The sequence below is a fragment of the Staurois parvus genome, unplaced genomic scaffold (genome assembly GCF_062004578.1).
Source record: "Staurois parvus isolate SC_StPar_1 unplaced genomic scaffold, SC_StPar_1.0 ptg001469l, whole genome shotgun sequence".
NCBI classification, from domain to species: domain Eukaryota; kingdom Metazoa; phylum Chordata; class Amphibia; order Anura; family Ranidae; genus Staurois; species Staurois parvus.
The window spans coordinates 15709-28373 of NW_028319265.1; the positions used below are offsets into that span (position 1 = coordinate 15709).

The 12665-nt window shown below is 47.8% G+C and overlaps 1 protein-coding gene across 2 annotated transcripts in view; it reads left to right on the forward strand.

The window, feature by feature from the left end:
• Positions 1-2013: 2013 nt before the first annotated feature.
• SCTR (secretin receptor) overlaps positions 2014-12665 on the forward strand; it is a 79338-nt gene continuing 68686 nt past the window's right edge. For both annotated transcript variants that reach the window (XM_089662418.1, XM_089662419.1), the window contains exon 1: positions 2014-2116. In XM_089662418.1, the coding sequence (XP_089518544.1) occupies positions 2020-2116 (97 nt within the window). In that variant the 5' untranslated portion in view covers positions 2014-2019. The remainder of the gene's footprint in view (positions 2117-12665) is intronic.

The window sequence follows — 12665 nt, forward strand, 5'->3', positions numbered from 1 at the left end:
CGTTGTCTTGTTGGAACACCCATTTCAAGGGCATCTCCTCTTCAGCATAAGGCAGCATGACCTCTTCAAGTATTCTGATGTATTCAAACTGATCCATGATCCCTGGTATGCGATAAATAGGCCCAACACCGTAGTATGAGAAACATCCCCATATCATGATGCTTGCACCACCATGCTTCACTGTCTTCACAGTGTACTGTGGCTTGAATTAAGTGTTTGGGGGTCGTCTGACAAACTGTCTCCGGCCACTAGACTCAAAAAGAACAATCTTACTTCCATCAGTCCACAAAATGTTGCGCCATTTCTCTTTAGGCCAGTCAATGTGCTCTTTGGCAAATTGTAACCTCTTCAGCACACGTCTTTTTTCCAACAGTGGGACTTCACACCTTCTTTCATCTTCCTGGAGCTGATTGTTGGCTGAGTCCGCGCCATTTTGGCTATTCTTCTATCCATTCCAATGGTAGTTTTCGCTTTCTTCCACGTCTTTCAGGTTTTGGTTGCCATTTTAAAGCATTTGCAATTATTTTAGCTGAGCAGCCTAGTAAATTATTTGCCATGTAGAAATATCATTTCTACCAAAAACAGTGATTGATTAGGTTAGTGATGTCTGACTGCTATTATTTTGAACAAAACTATATATATATATATATTTAAAATCAAATCAATAATATAATATGTTTTTTACATAATACAATGATCTTTAATTTTGGTGATTTGTTTTCCTTGTGTGTTTTATATATAATAATGATACAGGACACAGGAGGTACTCTTTCTATCATCTTTATGTTTGTATTAAGATTCTGCATTCTCAAAAATAGATATATATTTATAAAGTAAAGATTTATATATATATAAAGTGCAGCCAACGGAGCATTTTACATATAAATATTGTACATGTATATATAATTTTTGTAATTTATTTTTTAAAATAAAATACATAATATGATCGTATTTTTTTTTTGTTTTGTTTTCTAATTAAAACCACAGCTTTAACTGTGTGATTTATTTCATTTCATGATAGTTACATAGTCTGGCTGAAAAAGTATATCCAGTTCAACCATAAAATAAAAAAGTTATCATCCTACACTCACAGTTGATCCAGAGGAAGGCTAAAAACCCAGCAAAGCACGATCCAATTTACTCCTGCAGGGGAAAAAAATTCCTTCCTGATCCCCTGAGAAACAATCGGATATTCCCTGGAACAATTTATGAAATATATGAAATATATAATAAATTTATATATAATAAATTATGATACAGGACACGGGAGGTGCACTTTGTATCATATACTGTATATTTTTGTACGGCACCACCTGCCTGGAATTTGCATGTTCTCCCTGTGCCTGCGTGGGCTTCCTCCGGGTACTCTGGTTTCCTCCCACACTCCAAAGACATGCTGGTAGGTGAATTGGCTCCTGTCTAAATTGTCCCTAGTATGTATATGTGTGAATGTGAGTTAGGGACCTTAGATTGTACACCCCTTGAGGGTTAGGGACTGATGTGAATGTACAATATATATGTAAAGCGCTGAGTAAATTGATGGCGCTGTATAAGTACCTGAAATAAATATATATATATATACAGTATATCTTGCATACTGTGTCATTTATACATTATTTATTTTGGGCTTGTACAGTCCGGAGTTAAGGGTTAATGTTTTGGTTTGTTAATATAATTGGTTATAAAATTAGTAAGCCCCTGTATCCTGGTATGCCTCCTTCTTTGTGAGTAGCCTAAATCAACAGAAATCCTCCAGGGCCATGGGTGGACTGACCGTTTGGAAACTTGGGCACTGCCCGAGGGCCCGGGGTCAGTAGGGGGCCCCATGAGATGCCCCTGGTACCTTTTTCATAGGCTTTTTTGAGTTTAGGCAAGAACACAGGGGCCCCATGATCCCCTATTGTCCGGGGGCCCCATGAGTTGTCAGTCCGCCCCTGTCCAGGGCCATCACAGCCATCACAGAGAATTTTAATAAAGCCTTATAAAATGTTATTTCTCTGTCTTTCAGGCTGCCCAGGAATGTGGGATAACATAACATGTTGGATGCCTGCTGTGGTCGGCAAAGTGGCCTACATCCGCTGCCCGGCATGGTTCAGCATGATCGACTCCGAAGACGGTAAGAAGCAATTTTCTGCCATTCTAATGTATGTACTTATCTTTTAAAGGATACAAAAGGTGTATACAATGAAGTGTATCTAAAGCCAAAACTTTTGGACAGAGTGTGAATTCTCGTCAGTTTTTTTTTTCTGTTTGTTTGCTTTTTTGCTGTGTGTCCTGCTAGGGAGATCTCACCCTAATTCCTGCCCAGGATACAGGACGGGAAGTAAGAGGAAATGTCTATGAAATGAGGTGTACCTGCTCTTAGATACTTCTCTCCAGAACAGACGTCCCTATAGGAAGATCTCCCATCTAAATAGATTGTAAGCTCCCAGGATCAGGCCCTCCTATCACTCTTGTATTGAACTGTATTGTTGCTGTGTTGTCTCCAGTTATATTGTAAAGCGCTGAGCAAACTGTTGGCTCTATATAAATCCTGTATAATAATAATAATATATATATATATATATATATATTTATTTTATTCTAACTATACTGAAAATAATAATAATAGTAATATAAAGATATTATATCTTATTATATTATATTAATATTATTATATTATATTGTGTGTATATATATATATATATATATATATATATATATATATATATAATTGTATTATATTATATTATTTTTTTTTTGTTAGAATTGGATGTAGGACAAAAAATAAATAAATGTGTGTGTGTGTGTATATATATATATATATATATATATATTTATTTTAATCTAACTATACTGATAATAATAATAATAATAATATAAAGATGTTATATCTTATTATATTATATAAAAAAAATTTTGTTAGCATTGGATGTAGGACAAAAAATAAATAAATGTGTGTGCGTGTACATATATATATTTTAATCTAACTATACTGATAATAATAATAATCTAAAGATATTATATCTTATTATATTAATATTATTATATTATATTGTGTGTGTATATATATTATTGTATTATATTATATTCACTATATCCCTCTGCCCCTCCCAAACATTTGTATATCGTGTCCTCACTGCTTCCCTCACCCCTCTATGGCACCCACCACCTCCTCCTATTACTCCGCTCTCCCACTGACCCCAACACCTCCACTAGGAGTTTCTCACGCTCCTGCACATCCCGCTCCCATGCCACCTTTCTCACCCTTCTCCTCCTCCTAGCCGCGGGGGACATCTCCCCGAATCCTGGCCCTCCACCTCCCTCACCCGCTCAACACCCTCCCACCTCCACGTCCTACTGCAACCCCCACAACTTAGTATCTGTCCCCCTGCTCCCTAAAATCTCCCCCCCCGTTTTCATGTGCACTCCTGAACGCCCGTTCGGTGTGCAACAAGCTTACCGCCATCCACGACCTCTTTGTTTCCCGCTCCCTCAACCTCCTAGCGATCACGGAAACCTGGATCCAGCCCACTGATTCTACCTCCCCTACTGCACTCTCCTACGGAGGTCTCACCTGGACCCACTCACCCAGGCCTAACGGTCGTAAAGGTGGTGGGGTTTGTCTGCTCCTGTCACCGCAGAGCACCTTCCGAGTCCTCCCAAACCCCCCCTCCCTATCCTTCTCCTCCTTCGAGGCCCACTGCCTCCGACTATTCTCCCCAACCCCCCTGAAGATTGCTGTGATATACCGGCCTCCTGGATCCATACCCCGCTTCCTGGATGACTTCTCCTCCTGGCTACCCTTCTTCCTCTCCTCTGAGCTACCCACCATCATTCTTGGGGATTTCAACATCCCTGTCAACCTCGACAACCCGGACACAGCCCGTCTCCTCCACCTAACCTCCTCCTTTGCACTTGCACAGTGCATACAATCCACCACCCACTCCGACGGAAATATCCTGGACCTTGTCTTCTCCAACCGCTGCGCTCCCCACAACCTTTCTAACACCCCCTTCCCTCTCTCTGACCACAACCTGATCACCTTCTCTATCTCCTCGTCCTCCAACGCCTACCCCTCCAAATGTCACACTACTACCAGCCGTAACCTCCACAACCTTAACCCTGCCTCCCTCCACTCTGCAGCTGATCAACTCCACGACCGCATCCTCCCCCTGTCCTGCCCCGACTTGGCTGTGACCGCCTACAACAATGCGCTCTCAACAGCCCTCGACTCACTAGCGCCTTTAACCACACGCAACATCAGACCCCGACCGCTCCAGCCCTGGCAGACTGATCACACCAAAACCCTCAAACGACAAAGTCGTGCCCTGGAGCGACTATGGCGCAAAACCAAATCCCAACAAGCCTTCATCCGCTACAAATCTGCCTTCCACACCTACACCTCCTCCCTCCACGCAGCCAAACAAGCCTACTTCCTGACCCTCATCAAAGCCCTCTCCTCCAATCCTCGCCGACTCTTCTCTGCCTTCAACTCTCTACTCTCTCCACCCCCACCTCCACCCAGCACCTCACTCACTGCCCTTGAGATTGCCAATCACTTCAAAAACAAAATTGACACAATTCGCAAGGACATTGCCGCAACTCACACACCCTCTCAACCCGTCCCCTCTCACACAGCTACCCCCTTATCCCCCCTCCCCCTCGACATAACCCGCAGGGACTTCGTCACTACTCAAACTCTCTCCAACCCCCTTCACCCTCACTCAGCTACCCCCTCATCACCCCTCTCCCACAGCCCCACCACTGCTCTGACCTCCTCTTCCACCCCACCCTACATTCCTCATACTGAAGCTCCCCCAACACTCCACACCTTTGACCTTACTACCATCGAGGAAGTCTCCAAGATCCTCTCTGATGCCCGCCTCACCACCTGCCCCCTCGACCCTATCCCCTCACAACTCCTACGACCTTCCTGCTCCTCCATCCTACGCTCCCTCACCCACATCTTCAATCTCTCCCTCTCCTCAGGCACTTTCCCCTCCCCTCTGAAACATGCACGCATCACCCCCATACTTAAAAAGCCCTCCCTGGACCCCAATGACCCGAACAACCTCAGACCCATCTCCCTGCTCCCATTTACATCTAAACTCCTCGAGCGCCTCGTCTACACCCGCCTATGCTCTCACCTCAACGACAACAACCTCCTCGATCCCCTACAGTCCGGCTTCCGTCCCCTACACTCCACCGAAACTGCCTTACTCAAACTCTCCAACGACCTGCTAACCGCCAAAGCTAATGGCCACTATTCAGTGCTCCTACTCCTTGACCTCTCTGCGGCCTTCGACACAGTCGACCACCCCCTCCTCCTCAAAAAACTACACTCCCTCGGCCTCAGAGATTCTGCTCTCTCCTGGCTCTCATCCTACCTGTCACAACGCTCCTTCAGCGTTACCTATAATGCTACCACCTCCCCCTCACTCCCCCTCTCTGTTGGGGTCCCTCAAGGCTCTGTCCTCGGGCCCCTTCTCTTCTCCATCTATACCTCCTCCCTTGGCCAACTCATACACTCTCACGGCTTCAACTACCACCTCTATGCCGACGACACACAAATCTATCTCTCAACCCCCCACCTCACCCCCTTGGTCTCAGCCCTAATCACACACCTACTGAGCGACATATCAGACTGGATGTCGCTCCACTTCCTTAAATTGAACCTCTCCAAAACCGAGTTTCTTGTCTTCCCCCCAGCCCGGATACCACCCCCCATTGATTTCTCCGTCACATCCAACAACGCTACCATCAAACCCGCCCTGCAGGCCAGAGTACTGGGTGTCATTCTGGACTCCAACCTATCCTTCCAGCCCCAAGTCCAATCTTTAACAAACTCATGCAGACTCCACCTCCGCAACATCGCCAAAATCCGCACGTTCCTAACCCCAGAAACCACTAAACAGCTAATCCACTCCCTCATCATATCACGACTCGACTACTGCAACTCCCTCCTCACTGGCCTGCCTCGCCGCTGGCTATCCCCTCTTCAGTCCATCCTGAACACGGCTGCCAGACTCATTCACCTTTCCAACCGCTCTGTCTCCGCCACCCCCCTCTGCCAATCCCTCCACTGGCTTCCGATTGCGCAACGGATCAAATTCAAAATCCTAACGCTGACGTACAAAGCTGTCCACCATACTGCCCCGAACTACATCACTGACCTAATATCCAAGTACCGCCCATCACACACACTCCGCTCCTCACAAGACCTCCTTCTCTCTAGTTCCCTGGTCTCCTCCTCCCATGCCCGCCTCCAGGACTTCTCCAGGGTGTCACCCATCCTCTGGAACTCCCTGCCCCAACCCATCAGATTATCACCTACTCTCCTCTCCTTTAGGCGCACCCTGAAAACCCATCTCTTCAGGGAAGCCTACCCCACCCCCTGCTAACTTGCCGACCTCCTCCACTCTTCCTACCACTCCATCCCCCACAGCTATCTCCTCCTGTGCCACCATCCCCTCCCTCCTAGATTGTAAGCTCCAAAGAGCAGGGCCCTCGATCCCCTCATGTTTTGCATTGTATTGGTATTGTTCTGTCACATGTTCTGTCCCCCTTTGTAATGTACAGCGCTGAGCGAACTATTGGCGCTTTATAAATACTGTATAATAATAATAATAATAATATTACATTTTTTTGTTAGCATTGGATGTAGGACAAAAAATAAATAACTGTGTATATATATATATATATATATATATATATATATATACATTTATTTTTTTTGTCCTAAATCTGATGCTAACAAAAAAAATTTATATATTGCAGCTTGCCAGTTCTTAGATGTAGTGACTACATTAGTTTTATTTATTTTATTTTTTAGCCAAAGAACATTAGAAAAATATTTGTTGATCCTGCCAGAAATCCAGGGTCTGTGTAACTTCCGATGGATTGAACTGAAATCTCAAGCAATGTTTTCAAATTTCTCAGCTACCTTCTGTGAACTACAAATCACCTCCCCCCTATGTAATGGAGAGGAGGAGTTGTTTGTAGTCCAAATCGCAAGAGCAGCCTAGGGTGACAACAATGTTCCAACAGATACAGTACAGTGAAGGAGCGTTGTCACCCTAGGACAGGAAGTGTGCTACTGGCAGGATCACCAGGAGAAAAGAATAGAAAAAAAAAGAAAACAAATGCAACCGCCACATCTAAGTTGCAACATTGACATTTTTTTTTTTTTGGGGGGGGGAGGTTTAGATATACTTTAATATATCGGTAGGCGGCCGTCTGTGCAGGCACACAGTAATGACACTACCTGCTCTAGTATTTATTATCTACAGTAATCCCCGATACTGTGTAGCTGTTGTGTTTCTATGGATACGTGACAGATCCTGTTTCCATAGTTCTTGGATAATTAGGATGATATGATCATTAATTGGCGGGTGTGTTGTTTGTCCCCAGAAGAGAAAGAAAAGAGAAAGAGACAGAAGGACAGGGAAGGGGAGAGTTGGGGAGACAGTGGAAGAGACAGATGAAGATAGAGTAGAAGATACAATGTTGCTTTGCTGGGGGAAAAAAAAAAAAATTCCAATATCAGTGATATTGATTAACCACATCACCTCCGGGGTAAATGTGTCATTTTTCACACGCACATCAAAATCTGCCTTTTTGCTAGAAAATGACTTAAAGTAGTAATACACCCTCAGAGTGTTTTTAGTTTAACACATTGATCACAATAAAAACAAATATTCCCCAATTAAATATTTGTTAAAATTCTTACCCCAGCACTTGCAATTTACAACATTCGATGCTGCTGGCTCCTGGTCTCTCAGTGGTGCTTCCCTGAACTTCCGGGCTTCACAGGAAGGAGTTAACAGTGGACAGTGCAGTCTGGAGCCAGTCTATTGTCTTGGAGAAGGGAAAGAGGAGGAGGTGGTGGAGTGCCTTGCCATCCTGGGCTATGGGTCTTTTAGGAGAACTGCCTCCTGTGAGCTCAAACTCATCTAGTGCTCTGTAGGTTCCTCTAGCAAAGCTGAAGTTGCTTGCTGTAAACGGCAATTCCAATATACTTCCACGTCATGGTACCCAATGGTTGTCTATCAAATGGAAACACAGACCTAGTTACCATCTACCCTCACCAGCCACTTTATTAGGTCCACCCTGCTAGTCCCGGGTTGGACCCCTGTTGCCTTCAGAACTGCCTTCGTTCTTCGGGGCATAGATTCACCAAGGTGTTGGAAATGTTCCTCAGAGGTTTTGGTCCATATTGACATGAGTTACTGTTGCCTTTCTATCATCTCCAACCAGTCTGCCCATTCTCCTCTGACTTCAACAAGGCATTTTTGTCCACACAACTGCCGCTCACCGTATAATTTCTCTTTGTCGGACCATTCTCTGTAAACCGTAGAGATGGTTGTGTGTCAAAATCCCAGTAGATCAGCAGTTTTGGAAATACTCAGACCAGCCCGTCTGGCACCAACAGCCATGCCACCTTCAAAGTCACTTAAAGACGTCCCTGTGACGGAAGCGTAGGCAGGACAGAACACACACGGAGGATGATAAACACACAAAGTTTTATTGAAATAGGAGAGACACTCAATCAGGGTAACAAGGGTAGCGTCCGGGTACCCAAAAAGGAGGGAAGAGAGGGGAGGAGTCCAAAACAGTTATAATCCGGCCCACGATAGGGCGATTTGGGTAGCAATGGCCCTAGCACACAGGGGCAGTCCAGGTAGCTACGATAATCCAGACACGCAATAGGCAGCCCGAGCAAGTATTAATCTAAGTGGGCAGTTCCGGCAAGGGTAATAGGGAGATTCAATGGGACAGTACAGGCAGGGAAGGTATGAGAGTTCAATGGGGCAGTCCAGACAAGGCAATAGGGGAGTTCAACGGGGCAGTTCAGGAAAGGAAAATAGGTGCATTCAATGGAGCAGTCCAGAGAAGGCAATAGGGGGGGATTCAATGGAGCAGTCCAGAGAAGGCAATAGGGGGGGATTCAATGGAGCAGTCCAGGCAGGGCAATATAGGGATCCCAGGGGGCAGTTCAGAAAAGAGAATATGAGCACTCACGGTTTGGGTAGGAGGAACCTCTGGCACACAGCGGGCAGCAGGCAGGAGTAACCTCTGGCACACAGTGGGCAGCAGGCAGGAGTAACCTCTGGCACATAGCGGGCAGCAGGCAGGACCAACCTCTGGCACACAGCAGGCAGGAGTAACCTCTGGCACACAGCAGGCAGCAGGCAGGAGTAACCTCGGGCACACAGCGGGCAGCAGGCAGGAGTAACCTCGGGCACACAGCGGGCAGCAGGCAGGAGTAACCTCGGGCACACAGCAGGAGGGAGTAACCTCGGGCACACAGCGAGCAGCAGGCAGGAGTACCCTTGGGGGACCCAGTGATCAGCAGAGCACTCAGCGGGGTCTGAGCCGTGGGGTCTACCCTCGGCTCAGACCTCCCAACAGCTGTTCTCTCTCTCTTGCAAGGGACCAACAAAGGGCTGGGTCCTACTTCGGTCCTCTTATGCCAGAGCAGGACGCTTCCTGGTTGTCCCGGCAACAGCCTGCCCTGCGTCGGGTTGCAGGGGCAACAAGGCACGCCTCCCTCACTCCGGCCGTGCTCAGGGAGCGCGGCCTTTGTCTTTGGCAGGCGCCGAGTGCGGGAAGCCTCAGGGCTGCGCTGTGCCCGCCGGGACAAGCAGAGACACCCGGTGGCCTCACAGAGGAGAGGTTCTAACCGCACCACAGGGGGCGTTTACTGCTGTCCTGCACAGCCTTTGATGTAGGCTGTGTGCAGGACTTAGAAATCTGCAAGAGGAAGGGAGGGGGATCAAAGGGGAGCGAGGGGGAGCAGTGCCACCTGTGAACTGAGGTAAGGGGGGAGGAAGAAAGGGAGAGCGAGGGGGAAGACCGTGACAGTCCCTATTTTGTTGCTCAGTTTAAATTTCAACAAGTTGTCTTCACCACATCTAGATGCCTAAATGCATTGCTGCCATGTGATTGGCTGATTAGCAATTTGTGTTACCAAGCAAATGAAGTACACTAACTAACATTGTTTAGTGTAACCTTAGACTAAAAAGAGTATCCATTCCTATCCAACAATTCATTCCCCTCCCAGGCTCAAAGTTAAATTGTATCTAAAGCCATTTTTTTTCAGTGCTGGATAATATCAGGACTGGGATCTGAGCCCACGTCCTCTGCTGTGTCCTGAGCCCAGGTCCTCTGCTGTGTCCTGAGCCCAGGTCCTCTGCTGTGTCCTGAGCCCACGTCCTCTGCTGTGTCCTGAGCCCACGTCCTCTGCTGTGTCCTGAGCCCACGTCCTCTGCTGTGTCCTGAGCCCAGGTCCTCTGCTGTGTCCTGAGCCCAGGTCCTCTGCTGTGTCCTGAGCCCAGGTCCTCTGCTGTGTCCTGAGCCCAGGTCCTCTGCTGTGTCCTGAGCCCACGTCCTCTGCTGTGTCCTGAGCCCAGGTCCTCTGCTGTGTCTTAAGCCCACGTCCTCTGCTGTGTCCTGAGCCCACGTCCTCTGCTGTGTCCTGAGCCCAGGTCCTCTGCTTTGTCCTGAGCCCACGTCCTCTGCTTTGTCCTGAGCCCAGGTCCTCTGCTGTGTCCTGAGCCCAGGTCCTCTGCTGTGTCCTGAGCCCAGGTCCTCTGCTGTGTCCTGAGCCCACGTCCTCTGCTGTGTCCTGAGCCCAGGTCCTCTGCTGTGTCCTAAGCCCACGTCCTCTGCTGTGTCCTGAGCCCACGTCCTCTGCTGTGTCCTGAGCCCACGTCCTCTGCTTTGTCCTGAGCCCACGTCCTCTGCTTTGTCCTGAGCCCAGGTCCTCTGCTGTGTCCTGAACCCAGGTCCTCTGCTGTGTCCTGAGCCCAGGTCCTCTGCTGTGTCCTGAGCCCACGTCCTCTGCTGTGTCCTGAGCCCTCATCCTCTGCTGTGTGCTGAGCCCACGTCCTCTGCTGTGTCCTGAGCCCACGTCCTCTGCTGTGTGCTGAGCCCAGGTCCTCTGCTGTGTCCTGAACCCAGGTCCTCTGCTGTGTCCTGAGCCCAGGTCCTCTGCTGTGTCCTGAGCCCACGTCCTCTGCTGTGTCCTGAGCCCAGGTCCTCTGCTGTGTCCTGAGCCCAGGTCCTCTGCTGTGTCCTGAGCCCACGTCCTCTGCTGTGTCCTGAGCCCAGGTCCTCTGCTGTGTCCTGAGCCCAGGTCCTCTGCTGTGTCCTGAGCCCAGGTCCTCTGCTGTGTCCTGAGCCCAGGTCCTCTGCTGTGTCCTGAGCCCAGGTCCTCTGCTGTGTCCTGAGCCCACGTCCTCTGCTGTGTCCTGAGCCCAGGTCCTCTGCTGTGTCCTAAGCCCACGTCCTCTGCTGTGTCCTGAGCCCACGTCCTCTGCTGTGTCCTGAGCCCACGTCCTCTGCTTTGTCCTGAGCCCACGTCCTCTGCTTTGTCCTGAGCCCAGGTCCTCTGCTGTGTCCTGAGCCCAGGTCCTCTGCTGTGTCCTGAGCCCACGTCCTCTGTTGTGTCCTGAGCCCATGTCCTCTGCTGTGTCTTCTTGCTGAACCACCTGGACTGCTGGACAGCTCACTGCAAGATCCCTTAGACAACCTTGCCTTTTTTCTCTTGAACCTTGAACTCTTTGCTCCTCCCATGAACGTCCTAATTTAAACCACGTCTCGGCACTTTCTATTTGCCAGATTATTGTGCTCTCTCCAGCCAATATCTTGCTCCTTTGAATACTTGCAGCTGTCTTTATCTTCACTACTGCTTGTTCCCGACCATTGGCATGGACCTTTTGGATGTCCTTCATTTTGGAGATATTTCCTCACTTCCCGTTGTGTCTACGTGACGTAACATGAAGGGAAAGCCTCCTCGAAAGGGGGGAACAGAATGTAGATTTGGGGGGGAAGGTGAGGGGTACATTGGTTCACCCTGATGGCCGTACATATTATTCAGCACATGGTATGTGCCCCCATCCCCTTAGATTTTTTCGAAAGCATCTAATGACCTTCAGAAAAATGATTGAATGTGTTAGCTGTCTTCACAGGGGAAGTGCAGAGACCCTTATCCCCAGTCAAGTATAGCAGTCTATAGAATGCCCACATGACTGCATTTCGCAGGTCAGAAGGAAACCTTTGGACATTGTACGTGGAGCCCAGTGGAGACCACCAGATCTAACAAGGTGGGATAGGACAGGAAAATGAAAGCTGATTCTTTTTCCACACTGGATCATAGAATGGTGGCTATGGCTTTAAATGGGCTCTTTAAAACATGTTTTTATTTTCACACTGGTTGGTCTAAATTTTTCAGTTGGTTTTCTTTGAAACCGTTATTTTCCCTGTGTGTTGTTACCGGGAAGTCTATCTGATAAATGACAACCAGCAATATTAAATTGTGACACAGGCTTGACTCATACTGACGTAAATTCAATCTGGAGCAGAGCTGGCATCCGAATTGTGCTAGTGCCCTCTAGTGCTCCTGCGCAGCAAGTGTGAACAAGTAGTTTCTTGCAGCTTACCAGTCTTTAGATGTGGTGGCTGCTTTAGTTTTCTTAATTTCTGGGTTAATAATATAGGTGAGAATGGGTTAAAATTCAGGGGGACTGCATCCCATATATAGCATGGACCAAGCATTTACTCCAGAGGAACCCTTACATTAATTTGTAAGCCTCGGGGACCCCTTGCTGAAACCAATACATTGGATCATTGGAAAAAAAATTTCACCTATATTGATGGTCTATAGGGATAATGCCCCCCTT